The 18522-nt window shown below is 38.3% G+C and overlaps 1 protein-coding gene across 1 annotated transcript in view; it reads left to right on the plus strand.

The window, feature by feature from the left end:
• Positions 1–18522, plus strand: part of CNTNAP5 (contactin associated protein family member 5) — a 293099-nt gene that overhangs the window by 259287 nt on the left and 15290 nt on the right. Inside the window, exons 21-22 of the mRNA XM_084523263.1 lie at positions 8397–8527; positions 9882–9966. Of these exons, the coding sequence (XP_084379389.1) occupies positions 8397–8527; positions 9882–9966 (216 nt within the window). The remainder of the gene's footprint in view (positions 1–8396; positions 8528–9881; positions 9967–18522) is intronic.

Raw genomic sequence — 18522 nt, forward strand, 5'->3', positions numbered from 1 at the left:
TGGGGCTTTCTCTGTTTGAGAACATTTTCTGGTTTAAAGAGTTTCAACACCCATTGAACAACCTGCATAATTTACGTGACTCTGAAGTGGGAAATTGTGCCAAGGTTCAGGTATAGTTATTTTTAACAGATCACGAGCAGGAAAGTAAGTCATGTTGGGAAGTGAGGAAGACAGCTTTGTTGAGGAGACTAGTTCTCAAGCAACTCTGAGTAGACTAAGAAATGTAGACTAAGAACTTGCCTAGTCCTGGTTTAAATCATTAAATGCTTTTATACGGCAAATAGGAGAATATATTTTCTAAAAATCATTTCAAAAAATTGCTGTAGTTGGTCCTGAAATCTTATGTTGTTTACTGGGGGTGTGGGCAGTGAGAGTTTGATCAGGAATGCTGAATGTAAAAAAAATAAAAAAATAAAAAAATAAAAAATGCCCCTGATTGATTGTGAATGGGACACTGTCTGTGACACCATTAAGTGGGAAGGATTGAATGGCAGGAGATCTTCCAAACACTTTCTTTATGTAAACAGAGAAACTTCTCTTGTTGGAAACATCTCTGGTCCCTTGGATGATCCCTTGTTGTATGCACACCTTGCAGAAAGTGGACATGCTGATTAGAGTTTTCAGTTCAAATCCTGCACTAGTCATTGAGTCATCTGAGTGGGCTTGGCACCCAAAGCCTTTTTTGGTTGTTTGTTTTGTTTTGTTTTAACATATGCCGTTCTAAATCTCTAAGTGTACAAGACTTCTTTGAAAGGAGAAGCAGTCGCAGTATTCAGCCAAAGAGTCTGGCAGTTTTCTTTATCTGCTTTCCAAGAGGACAGAACTGAAAGATCTGTCTCATTAGCTCAATTCATGGACATGTTTGTACTCACAAAGATCATTTTACTGTGCCGAAGGGTCAAGAGATGTTTTGGAGACCCACAAGGGAAAAACAAGGGAACTATAATTGGATTACATTGAGCAGGAATGGCTGAGCATGCAGTTAATAATTGATCTTTGCTCTGCATATATACAGACTGATTTTGAACTTACTGCTTTCTCGCATAAAACCCCAGACCACTAGCTGCAGATAATCAGCTAGGAAGAAAACATACATTTACATTTGACTGAAGGAGGTGTTTATCTCCTGGAAGATCGAAATGTCAAGCTCACATTGTGCTGTTAAAAAGTCATTTTTTGTTTTTGGATTTCTAAGGAGCTGTCCCAAAAGGAGTGGAGAGGAAGGACAGAGTCAGAAGCTCCTGTTTAAGTGGATGCTGCAGATTATATATACGTGTGAGTGTTTGTGTTCTTCAGTAATTCTGAAGTAAGGGTCTATTTACAACCTGACTTGCCAAAAACTTTAGCCATGAGGATTGATCTTAGTCATTTCTCAGTTATTCCTAAATTATGAAGTATCTGTGTTATGGATGTAGAGATATGTAGCCTGGCAGAAACTCAAGTGCTGCCTTGGAGCAGTGTAGCTGTTTCCACACAACTTGAAACAGGCAAACCTTCTTCTGTCTTGATTATAGCATCCCTATTAGCATGTTAATTTTTACCATTAAAAATGAGTTATACTGACTGTTACACTGCATAATGAAGAGGGACTTTGTCCCTCTTTGCCTGAGGAAAATGGGTGTTTATGTCTCAGTTTTTACTAGCAAGACTAGCCTTCAGGAATCCTATGTCTCAGAGATCGGGGGAAAATATGGAACAAGGAAGATGTACCCTTGGTGAGAGAGGAAACTGGACATACATATATCCATGAGCTCACATGAGTACTGAGAGAACTGGCATGTAAGTTCATGCTGGGCACTGCCCAGCTGGAAAGCAGCTTCCCAGAAAAGGGCCTGGAGTCCTTATGAACACCAAGTTGTACATGAGCCAGAAGAGTGCCCTTACTGCAAAGAGGCCTAATGGTATGAGCCAGGATCTTGGTGCAGGCAGGTTGGCGTGGATTCCTTGGGGTATCACAGCAGAGGTTCTTGGTCTTTTTTGCCTGCAAGCTGTTTGCACAGAGTTAGTGCTGATGTGTAATTTGCAAAGCCAGGTTGAATTTGTGAAATATAAATCATAAAATGATACTTTGTTTTGTTCACTGGGTAAAAAGTAAAGGCTCTTCCTGCCAGCCTGGCTGCTACACTAATCTTAAATTTAAAGTACACTGTAAGATCAAAGCCTGGCAAGATTTTTCTGTATACAAAGATGAGTGAACTGTAGGACCCTACTGAGTGTCTGACCATGAGAAGATTAATGGCATACAGTGTGTGTTCAAAGACAAGAGGAGAGATCTGAGCATCAGATCCAATAGTATTATACGGATAGCTTTTGTTAAATGAAGGGTCTTAAATTGACTTCTGAAATTCCATAGCATGTATGGAAAAAGTATAGGTTAAAAATTACCAGAATAAATCTCAGAAACAGAAAGCAGATAATTTCAGGGAGATTTAATTTTGTCTGATGCCCTGAACTCTTCTCTTCATCTTTGCATTAAATTACCTTTGGGGAAAAAGTAATTAATGTAGCATCACAGTGTAAAAGAAAAGGCAACCAGTACTTCATCAGAAAGAAGTAGCTAGACATGACATGGAGAGGTAGTGATAATGACTAACAGATGATAGTGGGTAATAGTATTATTTGAAACTGCTGCTCATCCAGAGATTTTCTATAATTTTCCAAAGGATGTTAGCATTCATCTGCTTCACCAACAGATAATCTGTAGCACAGAGAATTAAAATGATTTGTCAATAGTAAAAAGTTGGTAAATCCTGAATGGTGGCAGTGCTCTCTCCGTTGCCTCCAGGGTACACAAATATACTGCTGTGTATGATGGCAGGATACCCATGAGCTGATCTCATGTAGACATTGATTAGTATATTCCATATCTATGGGTTAGCCCTTTTCCCATTTTAGGCCCAGCCACATGGGCATGACTATGGGTTGTTTTGTGTAGAACATTCCCCTTAAAATCATTGGAATAACCTTGGTGTATAAGCCACTGCATGATGAGCTATACAACTGTGGACCTCTGGGTCATCTTTTAGACTTGCAATATTTTCTATCTTTGGAGTAAGATGCATCTGCCAGTTCCTTTTTAATTGCTGGTCAGCCTGTGTTAAGCCAACTGGTGGCTGGTGGAAATGAGATGTCTACCAAGGTTAAACAAATTTGTCAGTCGTATAAGGGCACTAGCTGCATTTGTTGACGTTTAAGTGAAATTCTTAATTCTGCTCCAGCTGCCTAGCAGGATTGCAAAGTAAGCTGAGGTCATGGGCCTCCAGACAGACTCCTATTCTGCCTGCTTGTTTGTTTATAGGGAGGGGGGCTGGTTAGTTAGTTAGTTGGTTTTTTTTTGTTTGTTTGTTTCATTTTTGTTTTTCTTCTAAATTGAAGAAATGCAATGTGAAAGTGTGTTATTAATATACGATGTCTTGAATATGGTCTGTAAGTCCTGAATGCTTCAAGTCTTGAGTGTGAAGTATTCAAATAAACATCTTTTTCATTGTCATAAGAGATTAGCAGAATTTGGGAGGCATGATTTATTTTTTAACCCTATAGAACAGTGTCATCTGAACCAACACTGCAGCTGAGAAATTGTATCAGCAAACATGTTCAGCAGTTTCTCCTCTTTGTTTTCTCTGAGCAAAGCAAATAGCAAGAGTCATCTCCTAAAAATGTACAAGTATTTTCTTAGTTAAAAGCCAGTGGATGCAGAGGAGAATGGGCCCTGTACTTTGAATCACCAGTGGAACTTCCACTGAAGAGTAAATTTACTGAGTAAATATCCCTGGGGAGAAGCTGCTAATTAAGGAGCAGGTTTCTTAGCCAGCTGCTCCTAACCAAGAAAGCATTTGTTCATTTTTAAATATCTAGGCTATAAAGAGAGACACTGAAGCTGTACAAGTTTCCAGAGAGGTATTTTGTGGTGGAGATGACCGAAAGCTGTCATTTGCTATTCTGCAATCAGGAATGAAAAAGCGACATTTCTACTTTACGAGTTGCAAATTACTTTCGGGGCTAAATATTTTAATTCTTTTCATAATAGCAGCAATATCAATAGGCTTACTAGTATTTCCCACCTGTTGTTTAATTGGTGCAGTCCTTTATTATTTTGTCTGTTAGCAATAGCTCAGTAAGTGCTGAGGGTGGGTAGGGTTAGCATCAGTAACACCTTACTGTCTGACAAGGCTGACTGCCAGTGTGATAGAGCTTGAAGTGGTTCTGTTGGTACTTTTGTGTTTCTGAGTACCTCTGTGGCAACGGGACATGCAGGTGTATTATAAGATCCTTATCCTAATGCAGTATTTCATATTTTATACATACACACTTCTCCCAAACTGAACTTGTCACCTGCCCTGATTTAAATGATTTTTCCTGATGTTACATGATGGTGATAAAGCTGCACATGTTATGTGTGCCAGCCACACATGCTCCCTGCACTAACCTCAGCTTCTCAGAGGGGTGCAAGATGTCTTGCCAGCTGCTCCAGCCAGTTTAAGTCATTAAAAACTGCTACTGAACTTGTTTTAGATGTTGGGTTCAATCTGGGCTCATTTAAAACCCGTTTCTATAAACAAAAGTCCTGCAGAGAAGTCTCAGACCCCAAGGGCTTGTCATTCCCTTTCTTGCTGTTTGGTTCTTCAAGACAAAATGACACAAGACCAGTAGTCCTGGTGGTATGCATGACAAGAACCTTGCATATGAAGAACTTTCTTCTTCAGGCTGAGCACTTTGAAGTCTCGAACCAGCATAATATCCATGTATTATTACTAGACTCAAGAGCTGCTACTTCATCTTTCTTGTCCCCAGGAAATGGGTAGAAACGGTTTGAAGGCACCATGCTATTTCTGTAGCTGCCTGGGGTTTAGTTATGCTGATACTGATCATTAGTGTACTGCTAGCAAGTACTAACCCTGACCTCCATCACCACTGAAAGTGTACCCTGGGAGTGTTTTGTTTCAGAAGAATCAACCCCTACCTATTCACCAATATGGGATGGCATAAATACTTCCGTTTGGTGTCTATTTCCCAGAACATTCCTCTGTACAAGGGGATCCCCATGGAATCCTGTTAAAATGGCTGTGAAGCCACTTGATGTGAGCGGGGGGATGTCATTCAGCCCTACAGTCATGGATTATACTACTGCAAATTACAGTTTGAAAGCCACAGCGGTGTGTAGCAAACTAGCTTTGACACTAGTAGTCGCCTTGTCATAGTAGTGTTGCAGCCCATGTGGACTCATTTCCTGCAGAAGTGGAGAAAAGAGGTCACACAGCAGCTAAACTATGCCTGCTCCTCTGTCAGGCTGTTCTGGAGGTAGCGCAGTGTATCTGCATGTTGATCCATAGTCTGCAGTGGCAGTTACCTCCAGAATTTGAAGCTAAAAGGGATGGCTATAATCATTAAGTGTGAATATACTCTTATCTAATACTACTGAGGTAATATGTCCAGTAAAATTTCACTGCCCAAGGCCAAAAACATGATACCTCTCTCTTTCCTTCCCTCCCTCTTTTATGGACTTGATAGAATTTACCTCCAACAATTCTAAATATATTAGAGAAGGAAGAAAACACAACAGGCAGTGCATTGCTTGAGCATTACGGCACTCCAGGTGTGCATGCTCAGACACAGGGAGCTGAAAAGAAGATGACAAGCATGACTGCAACAAGACTGTCAGAAATTATGCTGCTTATGATTAGTGTGAATCCCTATTGTGAAGCAGAAATGATGCAAAAATGAGAATAGGAACTGGTTTATGCACAGGTTTTTATTTGTGGTTAGTGACACTAGGATGATATGATAGAAAAAGCCAGCAGACCAGATAATCAAAATTCAGAGGCCAAAAAAAAAATCTTAATAATAATTTTAATTAATAACCCATTTATTTTGCCTGTCAAATAGTAAAAAGGCAATGTAATCTACCAAAGTAACAATTCTGTATTCTGCCAACACTAAAAATGTTGATACTGAATGCATATCAAAATCAGCTCTCAGCTCCATTGGTGTAAATGCCAAAACATCTCTGGAGACATGAGCCCATATACTTATGATTTATATTAATGCAAATTTGACCACAGGCAAAATGCCAACTTGAATAAAATGGTTTTGAAGAACAGCCATCCAATAAAAAATAATAATAATAAAAAACTTTCTATCGGTGTTCAAAGCAATTTGATAAGATGCTATTCATTTATTTCTTTTGATGATTTAAGATAAAATAATATCACTACAGAAATTAAAATTATTTCTTAATGAATGCCAAGAACGTCCTCCGTTGTCTCTGTGGAACAAATGATTTCTACTTTAAAGCAGAAATTGGTGTTTCTCTGATGAAGACAATGAGTAAATCCCTATTTGAAGCAGCTAAGAGCCTGGATAGATTGCATATCTTGCTGATTGTTTGAACACAAATGTGCTGGTTACTATGTTGATTGCCTGGATGTAGTAGTACCATTTTTATTTTATATACTGGTGTGATCATAGCATTTGAAAAGAGCAGACAAGCATGTTTTTAGATTTTCAAACTAATCAACTAGTACAAGGTCACAGACCAAATCTTGGCCGTGTTCCATTTTTTGCACTAGGCCTTTTTCAAAGACTGCAGGTAAGAGGTGTGAGTGGCTGATAAAACACTTCTTCTGGGATGTGATTTTCAATTAGGACCACTCTGTAACTCTGTCACAATGCATTTCACTTTATTCTGTGTGGTCATCTCAGCTGTGACATGCAGGTTGAGACAACCATTCCACTTTTTACTGAATGAGCAAGTCTGAAGAAGTTCTGTTAACTTTTTTTACACTTGGGCTTTTTTTTTTCTCATGTCTTTCTAATGTTATTATCAGATGTTCCCACTTTTATTCCCTGTTGATGCATCACTCAGAAAATGTACAAGAAAACGGCACTATGATATAAGTTTGGGCCTTTAACTTTAAAGGTGATAAACAGTTGTCCTGGACATGCAATGAGGGGACAGGAGCTTTGCAGTATGAATCAGAGCAGCTGAATCAGGACCTATATTATCACACTGGATAATTTAGGAGCTGTCTCTCCTAAAGGAGAGACCTTGATCTCTTCAGAAATTTCCCTCTTACTTCCATGACTACATGTGAGAAAGTAAATGCCTTTTAAATACTTTTTTTATTTTTTCATTTAAACCATCACCTGATCCAGTAGACCTCTCAGTCAGCTAAAAAGCCTTCATCGTAGTGGTTCATTCTCATTTTCCCTCTCATCTACAAAAGCTTTGTTTCTATCCCTCAAAGCTCAAAGAGAGGTAGTTCTCATGTGGGATTACACAGAATGTTACAAGAAGAGCAGCTCTTAGGAGCCTGAGCAGCAAACATCCTGGTGGGGCAAAGGAAGAGAGATGATTTAATAGGACTTTGGGTCCAATTTGGAAGAACTGTTGACATAACTGTGAGTTGCATAGGGGTTGCAAAATTCCTTCTCTGCAGGAAGTTTATCCATTGTTTTATACTCATAAAGTAGTTTTGCAAGAGCCTTAAGGACAGCAGTTGCAAGTGCTGTTGCAGTGCAGCTGCACTTATTCCTGCATTAAGGCCAAGGGTAAGGAGAGCAGTTATGTCTATGCTATGCAGTGAAGGAGAACCACTTCTTGCCCTCTGCCTCTAAATCTAGACAAGAAGTCAGTATTACAGCAATAATATGGCCAAACAGAGGAGCCAAGCAGGGCTGCTCCTTCACCTCTCTAAAATGCCAGACTACATCAAGGGTCAGTGGTGTGTCTCTGAAGTCACAATGCTGTATTTATTTTCTGCAAAAACTAAAAGAGATGTTTGGGATTTGTTTTAAACGAATTTTATTTATTTTTTCAAATAGTTTAGAAAACCAAAGTGGTTTTTGCTAATCATTTGCAATATATCTTTTCTCGCATAGCATATAAATCATAATGAATCTGGGCCTTTAAATGCCTGAAATTAAGTTATAATTCTCACAGTCGTCACTGTCTTCTGCATTGGCTGTTATATCTTGATGAAGTCCTGACTTGGAATAGTAAAATGCACCAATATTAGTTTAACAGAATAGTGCAAGGCCTGCATGCCCTCTGGTGGAAGCAATCCTTCACAGACTACCGTAGATCAGCTGTTGGGGCCATGCTCAATGTCTGACCTGGGGACAGACACTGTCTTCTTTGTTACACTCAGTTACTCTATTAAGTTATGTTTCTCCACAGCAGAGTTTGTTAGCTAGTAAGAAGAAAAACTCCTCCAGTGCATTTTTTTTTTCCATACCTTTCATTAAAGTGTGAACTCTGTCATTTCTCTTCAACCTGTTTCTTGACTTTTTAACCTTGTTTCTCCACTATAATGAAAATAAGTTATATGTTATGTAAAGGTATTGAACAGTATCTCATTATGGACACAAGTTTTATATAATTTTGCTCTGCTTTTAAGGAAGTTTACAGGTCCGATATAAGCTGAGTAAGGATGGGCTTCTTATTTTCACAATTGACTCTGGAAATTTTGCCAACCGAGAGCTGCACCATGTGAAGATTAACAGAGATGGCAGAGAGCTTATCATTCAGGTATGTCATGGCTTATTTTCAGGGCTAAATTCCCAGTTTGGTGTAAAGGAATACTTCATGCCACAAACAGACACACTGATTTCAGTGCCTGATTGCCAGTAGGAGGTCCAGCAGCAGAAAAGCCCTGTGAGTTAAACAAAAGCTCCATCCAGACCACGGCCTGGCCCAGACCATGCCTCAAAGAGTGCCCAGCAGTGGTATTTTCTATAGAGTGATTTCTCCCTTGTCTCTTACAATCTGTGAACTGGGAAACACATTTGACTAGAAATTCATCTGGACCACTAGAGCGGTGCTGGGGCCTAGGGTTATCTGTGTGACCTGTAGGCCCAAAGGGAGTACACAACATATATCATTTAAAAGCTGCCATATGGAGAAAAACAACCAAGGAGGGAGCACCAGGGAAAGTTATTTCATTAGGTGTATGTGCCCCAAAGGAAGATATGACTACAGCAGCTTCATCTTCTCAAAGAGGAAGGGCTGTAGGAAGGCAGGGTGCAGCCACTGTGTGCCTGCTGATGTCCTGTTCCTTTGCTAGATGTAGGCCCACCCTTCGGTGTGCCCTGTTACTGTGGTGGTTTCATGGGAGGTGAGACCCCTCATCTGTCCCTGTTCTCTTGCATTGCCTGTTTTTCAAAGGCAGGATGAAGAGTGCCATCTTACTGCTCCTTCTGCTTTCCTTCTGAGGCTAATTACATCATTTCAAATTCCAAATTAAATTTGGTATGTCTGGTCCATGATCATTTAACAGAGGAGTGGCAGGGTAGGTCTAAGGAGAAACCATGTGTTAATGAAAGAATAGAATGAGAAAGCAAAAGAAACACAGGGAGCACCATACTTTTTTCTTTCCTCTGCAATTTCCGTTTCTTGTTGTTAAAATAATATGCAGTTAACACAGCAACTAAAATAGGTAGGCCTGATTATCTAGGAAGGAGGTTTATGCTAACAGTCAGGGTTTTTTTCTATTGCCAGTCTTCTATTGTCTGCCACACTGTGGCTTTCTTCTATTGAGAACTAATTCTCCACAATGCATTCCTAGAGAGGTCTCCTTCGAGTGCACTCTGAAGTGACTAGACATGAAATTTGGGAAGCAGGGGAATTTCAGTGTTAAACATTTTAAGCTTTTCTGCAGGGGAAGTTTCTTTAAATCCCTTTATATGACTATACTTGTGCACCTTCAGCTTCTCATTCAAAAATTAAAGCACATTCACTTTGCTATCTTTAGAAACTGAATCACGCTTGGGGGCAGAATTAAGTTATTTGCAGCTGAGAGCTTTCCCACAAGTTTGTGGTACAGAGAAAGATCTAGGGGTATCTGTGTGCTGTTTTAATGAACTAATTTTTTGTCTTCTTCCAGGTTGATCAAGTTCTCAAACTCAAACACAACTTTTCTGAGATTGATTTTAAGGCCACCAAATCACTTACCTTGGGCAAGGTCACAGGTAGGTTTTACTAAAAATATTTTGGATTCATCAGTTATTATAGTGCTTGAGTTAACCTGTTCTGTGTGCTGGCTTGTTAACAGAGTTGGTTTTTTATTTGGCTGATTTAGCTGTAAGGTTAGCCTGAGCATTCTAGTACTCCTACTTGTAAAAGCTTGTCTATGCAAAAATCTGGCAGCTTTACTTGTTTGCACTGATAGCAATATTATCTTTTCCCATTGCTCACTCCAGTAAAGTGATTCATACAGCCTGTGTGGCTGCACAGGGTGGCATCATTTTGCTGACTGTAGCTTGCTCCTCTGAAGCCATTTCTTTTTCCTAATGATAAGAACAGTGCTGTAAGCCTTCATCCTCTCTATCCATATTGCACTCCCTGTCCTTTTCTGTTTGAATTGTGCAAGGAATGTTTGTGTTACATGTAGCACTGTGGCCACAATTCTGCATGCTCTGTGCATGGACAGTCTTTGTATTTACCCTTTCACACTACAAAGCCATTACAAGACCGGAAAACTTGGCCATAAATTTGGAAAGTAGAATTCCTCTATTTCATTTCAAGTATGTCACAGTACTTTACATAAGAGAGTCATTCTTTCCTAGTAAGATTCTAAATGCTTCCTTGGATATAAACGTTGTAGTCCTTTGTTAGAGTTGGGCCTCCCTATCAAGCCTACCATCTGTTTCATTATTTCAATTTATCTGCTTTATTAATAGCACCCAAAGCCTCTGGGACTGGTAGCTAGACAGAAACAATAGACATCCTCTAGTGTCTAGTTGTACAATATAATTGTATATAATGACATCAGTGCATTCTGCATCATGCTTTACTGAGTAGATTAAGGACAGGAACTGATTTTCCTCTTAATTATAACTGATGTTTGGTCAGAATGCAGCAATCTTCCAAGCCTTTTTGGACAGGTTTGGGGACCTGACACTTTTCAACCCAAGTAAGGGATAAGCAAAAATCTCATTTTGTCAAGGGTCATCTGTAGTGCTGAAAAATTGAAAGAGCATTGCTTGTCATGATCTCTACCTTAAAGCTCCAGTTATAAATAACAAATCAGTAAACCAAGGCTTTTCTGAACAGCAAATGGAACATAGTACAAAGACCTTCAAACATATAACCAGCAAACTGAAGTTGCAAGTTGCAACTGAGCATCACGGAGAGAAGCTAGATGTAGCCACAAAAATAGTAATTTTACAAGTACAAGATTCTTAGAATGTCAAAAAGCCCAGATGTGTATCTCCAGCGGATTGGCATTCAGTTCCACTGAACACCACAGATCTGTCTCTAGACAAATTCTAATGGATACATCCTCCTCTGTTTTCTTCTCTCTTGCTCCAAAGTTTCTTGGTATTTTGTACTACTAATAACATTAATGATAGCAGTAGTTAATCTTATATAGTAACACAAGAGCCATGAACTTGTTCATCCAGCTGATAGGAAATCTTATTACTGTACCAGGAATCTCACAATTCATCCCAGCAGGTCACTTTAATTCCAGCCTAATCCTAATTCTGGTTTCTTCTTCATATATTAAATGAATTTCCTCAGACTATTCTTCTGTGTTAGGGATTCATTTGCCAAGTTTTATCCCACAGCTGTAGTTCTTTTGAGGAGAGTCCTTATGACCTCACATTGCGGGTCACAGATTCCCCTGACTCTTCTCTTCTTCAGGCTGAGCAGACCCAGCTCTCTCAGGCTTTTTTCATACAAAAGATACTCCAGTCCCTTAATCATCTTTGCCCTCTGTGGACTTACTACAGTAAGTCCTTGTCTGCTTTCTACTGGGGAGCCCAGAATCAAACCCAGAACTCCAGTTATGCAACACTCATAGAGAGTACAGGGGAAGGATCATCTTCTTCTGTCTGCTGACATTGCTCTTCCCAAGGCAGACCTGGATGCCAGGATAACATTGGCCACCTTTGCTGAATGGCATACTGCTGGCTCATGGTCATCTTGTTGTCCGCCAGGACCCTCAGGTCTTTTCTCTGCAAAGCTGCTTTCCAACTGATTGGGCCGCCAGTCAATGCTAGCGAATGGGGTTATTCTTAATCCAAGTGTAGACCCTTGAATTTTCTTTGTTGAAGCTCATGAGGTTACTTTTTGCCTATTTCTCTAGTTTGTCAAGGTCCCTCTGAATGCTGGAGAGATTGTCCGGTCTATCAACCCTGTTTTGTATCTTCTCCAAATTTACTGAAGTTGTAAACTGTCCAATAATGACAATAAAAAAATGAAAAATGCCCAACTGCTACAAAATCAAGACTGCTTGCCTTGTAGTATCAAATGAGGAACTAGACTTTTATCATTTTAGGAAGGTAGAACTTACATTAATGTGTCCATTCATAATTTATAATATTTTATGGGTAAAATGTTAACCATATCTTGTTATAATGTTGGCTTACCAAAAGGTGAATACTGTTAACCTAAACCAATACGCTCCAACTTCTTCCTTTTTCATCATCCCCTTCCCCTCAGTAAAAGCATAAACTTCTGGAGGCATGTGATGCTTAGCAGTAGATCTAGACTTTCGGCAGTGTTTGTTTTGAATGTCACTGAAACTTAGGTACCATGTAAGTTACCAACAAAATAGAACCATATAGAACCATATAGAAAAACTGTACCCTGTATAGGGTACATCTGTACTATACTCTCCTGAAATTCTGTCTCTTCTAACCTGAATAGCACTGCTCATTTGCCTGCTCTAATAGTCTGATTATGGTTGCTTAACCACATGATTATATCATCTTCTTTCTTGACTCTACCATTCATTTTTCTCTGGGTGAGAAATCTCTAAGAGGTCTTCCAGAAAGACATCTCACAAGATTAAAACCTCTTCCTTACTAGATTTTCTTATGATAACATTTTTCTTATGCTAGCATAGCTGGAACTCTTGAAAAGTACAGTTTTATTCAATTTTTAAGTCTCTCACTGCCCCCCGCCCCTTTTGACTTTCTTTAGTCAAAAGCTACTTACACTCTGATACTTTTTTCTGCTTTTGAAATCTGCTGTATTTTTGAATGGTTGCCCTACACCCATCTCTGAATTCCAGGAAAAAGCCTTCCATTTAAGGCAGAGGGGGTTCACCTGGAATTCAAATATAGGGGCACTCACTCTGCCACAGACTGCTTGAATGACCTTGGGCAAGCCGTTTATGTGCAGATATAAAGGTAAGTAGGCATTTTATTCCCACTGGAACCAATCTAAGCTTTAGTATCTCTGTTCTCTATCAGTAAAGCACGGATAATAGAACATCCCTACATCAGAGGGGCACTAGGAGGATAAAAGCGTTAAAGGCTGTGAGCTCTTCAGATCCACAGTAATGGGGCCATATAGCTGCCTTAGAAAGATCAATCTAAATATAAGTGTGGCTTTGAAGACAAGGGAGTAAAAAGAAGCAGCATTCAAGTAGCCAACAGGCGTTTGTTGAATTCATCCTCACAGTATCCAACAGTGATAGAGAAATATTATTATCCCATAGTTCGTTGTCATTTTTCTTCACACATACGAAGGCAAGATGCAAAAGGACCTATCCAAAGCTCATCACTATCAATGGGGACTCTTTTCCTGGACTTTAGTGAGTACTGGATTCAGACCCCAAGTGGGTTGTACAGTTTATGGCAAAGCCTTAGTGAAATTTTAGCCAGAGTCCCAGTTCATTTACTTTAAGTGCTCCTTATAGAGATCATACTGCTGAACTTAACCACGTGAGCTCTATTCTATTGACAATCTGACCTTACTGTCAGGCCAGTTCTGCTTTAAACAAGGGAGTGAACTGCGTGACCTTTAGAGGTGTCTTTCAATTTAGATTATTCTGTAATTCTCTGATCTCAGATATACATTTGCATATGCTTAGGTCTTGTCTAAAATAAAAAAGCTGTTATCCCAATGGAAAATATCATCTATTTGTTTTGGGGTTTACTGTATGATTCATAAGTATCTGAATAACAGTTCCTTTCTACCCCATAATGTGAATGGTGTTGAAAGAAAGAAGAGTGAATGAAAGGATCTGAAAGTGGCTCTAGTTCAGTGTTGGAGTTCTTTATTTCTATTCTGAACTAGTTATATCAGCTCAGAAGTACCTAAGATGTGACCATATCTGCAGCAGCTTTTAGTTTTTAGTGTTTTTTTTTTTTTTTCCCCACTTTGAAAATTTCTCATCGTGCTTCACCATATCTAAATCTTTTGCCATTACAATACCTGGAAAAACAATCAGTGATGATGAGAAATGAATCTAATTGCAGGGTAATGAATCTAATTCTTTGCATATTTGCTTCTGAGCAAGTTAATACACTAGTAGTGTAGTGATTACAAGAGTAAAGGAAATTTGAAAGGAATTTGAAAGGAGATTTTAAAGGAATTTAGGAGTATTCTGCAGAATAGGGTTGCAAAGATTTCCTTAGCACCTATTCATGTTGACCTGTCTAATTTATTTGTGTCCTCAAAATAATGAATTAGCAGAACTTCCTACACTAGCGATATAAAGAACTGTGTAGCCTAGCTACATGATAACTTTTATCTCTAAAAGCTTGAACTGAAACACACTTAAGTTGTAGGAGTCTTTACACTGAATCATTCAGCTTATCTGAAAAGTAATTTTATTAAAATCATTGTGTAGGAGCAGTACATTTTTTATTATTTGTATAATAGATTTTCTTACTAAAAGTTCACAAGAAGAAAATGGAACCCATACACAGAAGAGATCACAGTACAATTAATCCTGGAGTGGTGTCATAGTACAGGAGATGATAATGGGATAATTAAATCACAGTGGGTAAGTTGGCATCAAGCCTGAGATACAAAACTTAACCCTGAAGAAGCATCTCCTTCTGGGGAGTTTTGATGGAAAGAACATAAGTTGTAGTCTTTTTTTTAACCCCTTTGTGGAAAGTCATTCCATTTTTTAAGCTCTCAAGCTCACAAATTTCTTGAGAAATTTAAAGTTTGAGAATACTGTAGTTTACAATTTTTACAATACAGTAATGGCTGCAAGAGTTATAGTCTGGATTTGTCTTGTCATTGCAAAGCTTTCTCCTTTACTGCAGATTCTTCCCACCCTAAATGCCTATTTCTTAGTAGGAACTTATCCTGGAAAAAGATGTCTTGGGTGCATTTTAAGTCTAAAATTGTTTTTCCCCATAGTAGCCTAGTAAAGTATTTGGGTAAATTAGAATAGCTACTTAGGAGAGACATTTGGGACCAAGATGGCACTAGTTACAATAAAAAAGCTTGGCTATCATAAGCGCTTGAAGCAATCCAAGGTCTGAGCCAACAATGCCATCATATTTCTATTAAAAAGAGATGAAATACATTCAGACTTTTTCTCCAGTGGTATCATTTACTTTAAAATCCTCACACCACAGTTAAATCTCTTTTTTTTTCCCAATTATAATATTGCCTAAATGTGTCCAAGATTATTTACTCCTATCTAGAAATTTTATTTTTAGTTTGAATTTTTGCTACTTGAATTGATTTTAACTGTCTACTCATGAGAAAAACGTGTCTTTTGCACAGTCTCTCTATTTTCTTGCACATTTTCTTCTTTTTATGGATTATGTTTTGAGCCTATGCGAAATCACATAGGGCTGACTGTGTTATGACAGCTTAAGATTCAAATGTCAAAAATTTTGATGTAATAAATTTCACATTGCCATTCAAAGCAGCCCTTCATTTTCAATGACAACCTGTCGTTTAGAAAACATACTAAATGCATGTCTGAAATTATCTCTGCTAAGCCTAATGAAACAAAAATTCTCAAATCTTTCACTTTGCATGAAATGTTCAGTTGCCAGTAAGTAAAGCCTGGAGTGTTCTGCTCATTCCTGGGAAAACGAAAGAAAAAGTCCCTTTTTTTGCTCTTGCTGTTGTTTTCTGTTTCAGAAGTGTTTTGGAGGTATGCTGAATGCTTGGAGCCCTGTCTCCTGTTTAATCTCATCCTTTTCCTAAGGAAGAGCCAAAGTGGCAGAACTCAATATTTCTGACTACAAAAAGTTTCTGTGTTGTTCACACTGCCACCTTTGTGGAAGACTCACACCAAGAAATGAAATTTTTCCATGGATGCCTTTTTGCAGGTTCCAGCCTAAACCAAGATATGCTTTCTTCCCTTTCTAAATTAATAATTAGCATCAACAATGTTTATGGAGGTTGTTGAAGGACAGGGTAGAGTATATTTCTAGGTAACTACATGGTACCTGGTTGTTGACTAAATGTTTATGAGATGGGAGCAATATGGAGATTACAAGAGTCTTTTACTTCTGGCTCACAGAAACTAATCTAGTGACAAGGTCCAAGTAGTAACCTTGCCAACGATGTTCAGCACCTTGGTAAACTGAGGTGAAGTATATAGTATAACTTCTACAAAAAGCATCTTTCTATTTCTCAGACTGGAAAAAAAAGGACTACCGGTGCTTCAGTATATAGAGTAAATTATCCTTTGCATGTCCACCTAAGTGAAAAGTATCTAAGTAATATGTTTAGATTAATGAGCTAGTTAGGGTGCAGCTATTTAAAACGTTTTATATCCTCACTGACATTAAGGAAGTTTCTAATAAGGAAATCTGTGATGGGCCTTTCTGGATGTTAGTGAGCACACAAGTAAACGTTCATCTCTGATTTAATTTTGAATGACATGAAATTAATGTTTAGAAAGAAAGGACGGGATAAGTATACTAGGTAATGCTTATGGTCCCATTTTCTACAGTGTTATTTTCAGAAAAGTCTTTTGAGCCACTCTCTCTGCACTCAGATAACACTTTCTTTGATTCCAGTTAGCTGTCATGTTAGCTGTCCTTTATTTTGTCTTAATTTGCTGATACATTGCTGAGCAACCTCATGTGCTTGGTCCTAGAGTTTTGCAGAAGAATTCTATTATTCTATTTATGATGAAAATTAATTCCACATTACTGAGATATTAAGATTTGAAAATGCTTTATTTAACATTTTAAAACAAGTGTGTTACAAATAGCAGAGGTGCACAAAAAAACAGCTGTACAACACAATGTCTGTTTTGGAGAACAGAAATGAATCAGCAGAGAAATTATGTGGATATAATAAGTAGAGTGTTGCAAATACAACTGCATGTTTTACCTAATTCTCTTTGTCAAGGAAAGCTACTGCAAACACATTAAACTAGAAAACAGAAGAGTAAAACTGATGCAAATTTTATTGATCTGTGACATTGCAGACAGCTTTCAGGAAGCAGCTAGAGGACCCCACAAAAAGTTAGACCAACTTATGCACAACTCAACAGAGAAAGTTATTTTTTTCCTAAAAATAAATTTATGGAAAAATAAACCTAAATTCCAGGTAATGAAGAATTAAATTACTTAAAAGCCCCCAAAAATGCCTTCTCACACCGATCATCCCCTTCCACCCCCAAAAAGATAATTCAAAGTAACTCAGTCTCTAATTAGTCTCCTGTACCGCAAACAGAAACACTATGCTAAAATGTCATAAGATCAAATCGAACCATCATCAGCAGTTCAGTATAATTTTCAAAACCAGTCTAATGCATGGAAAGATTTACAGCACTATGAGGTCACAGGAAGGCCAATGACATTTCACATGACCTTAGTTCAACACAGACCTTGGAGCTTCATGGAGCTATTTCTTTTACTGAGCACTGTGTCATGTAGTGAATATATCTTTTGGAAAAACATTTTATTGTGATTTAAAGACTTCAAGTGACAGAATGGCTTTCAAACTTTAAAAAGCCTTTCCCACAGGTAATCGTATTATAAACACAGATTTACATGATCCACACAGAGATTCATAGGGCATCACAAGTCATTCACATCCAAGTTGCATAGGACTCTTGTTGAGTTCAGTGAAAGTCCAACTTTCTGAAAGACTTAATCATGCACTGAAAGCCTTATAATAAAGAAGCCTGTACCTGTGCAGGTGGAATTTTTATCAGAGGACTCTGTGGTTGTTTTCAGTTTGTTCTTTGATTTTTGTTTCATTTTTTTTTAGTTATTACTTTTTTTATTTTTTCAAATTTCAAAGCTTTTTAACAAATTTAGTTCTCATTCATGCAAAGCTGACTTTGTGAAAAGACTATGGGAATTTGCCCTTAATTTGACTTTTAAAGAAAGCCTTCAACAGCACTCTATCTTAGACTTTTCAAGTTACTGTTCCATGAAAAAAGAATTCATTATTTCTTAGGTTTTACCTTTTGCACATTGGAGCAGAACAGAAGAATTTAGATTGCTTGATGCCTAAAAGGTAACAACAAAACCACCTTTTGTGTCAGAGCTAAGAAAACAGGAAAAGCTGAGAGTACAAATGTTTACAAAGGTTTCTGTAAATTCAACAAAGAAGACAAATACTGTAAATCAGCCTTTTTAGTTTTATATAAGCCTTCTTGCAGAAACTTGGGAATGATTCTTTGTCTGTTTTATAATACCTCTGCCAAAATCTCATTAAAAACCTGAATGCAATACTTCCTATATACTTTGAGAAGAGCAAATGTGAACCTCTGTAAGGCAGCAATTTTTCCACTGGCGAAGTCTCACTGTTTCCCTTCCTGTGTCTCCTTCTGGCAGTTGCCCACAGCCCAG

The sequence above is a fragment of the Aythya ferina genome (genome assembly GCF_964211825.1).
Source record: "Aythya ferina genome assembly, chromosome: 6".
NCBI lineage: Eukaryota > Metazoa > Chordata > Aves > Anseriformes > Anatidae > Aythya > Aythya ferina.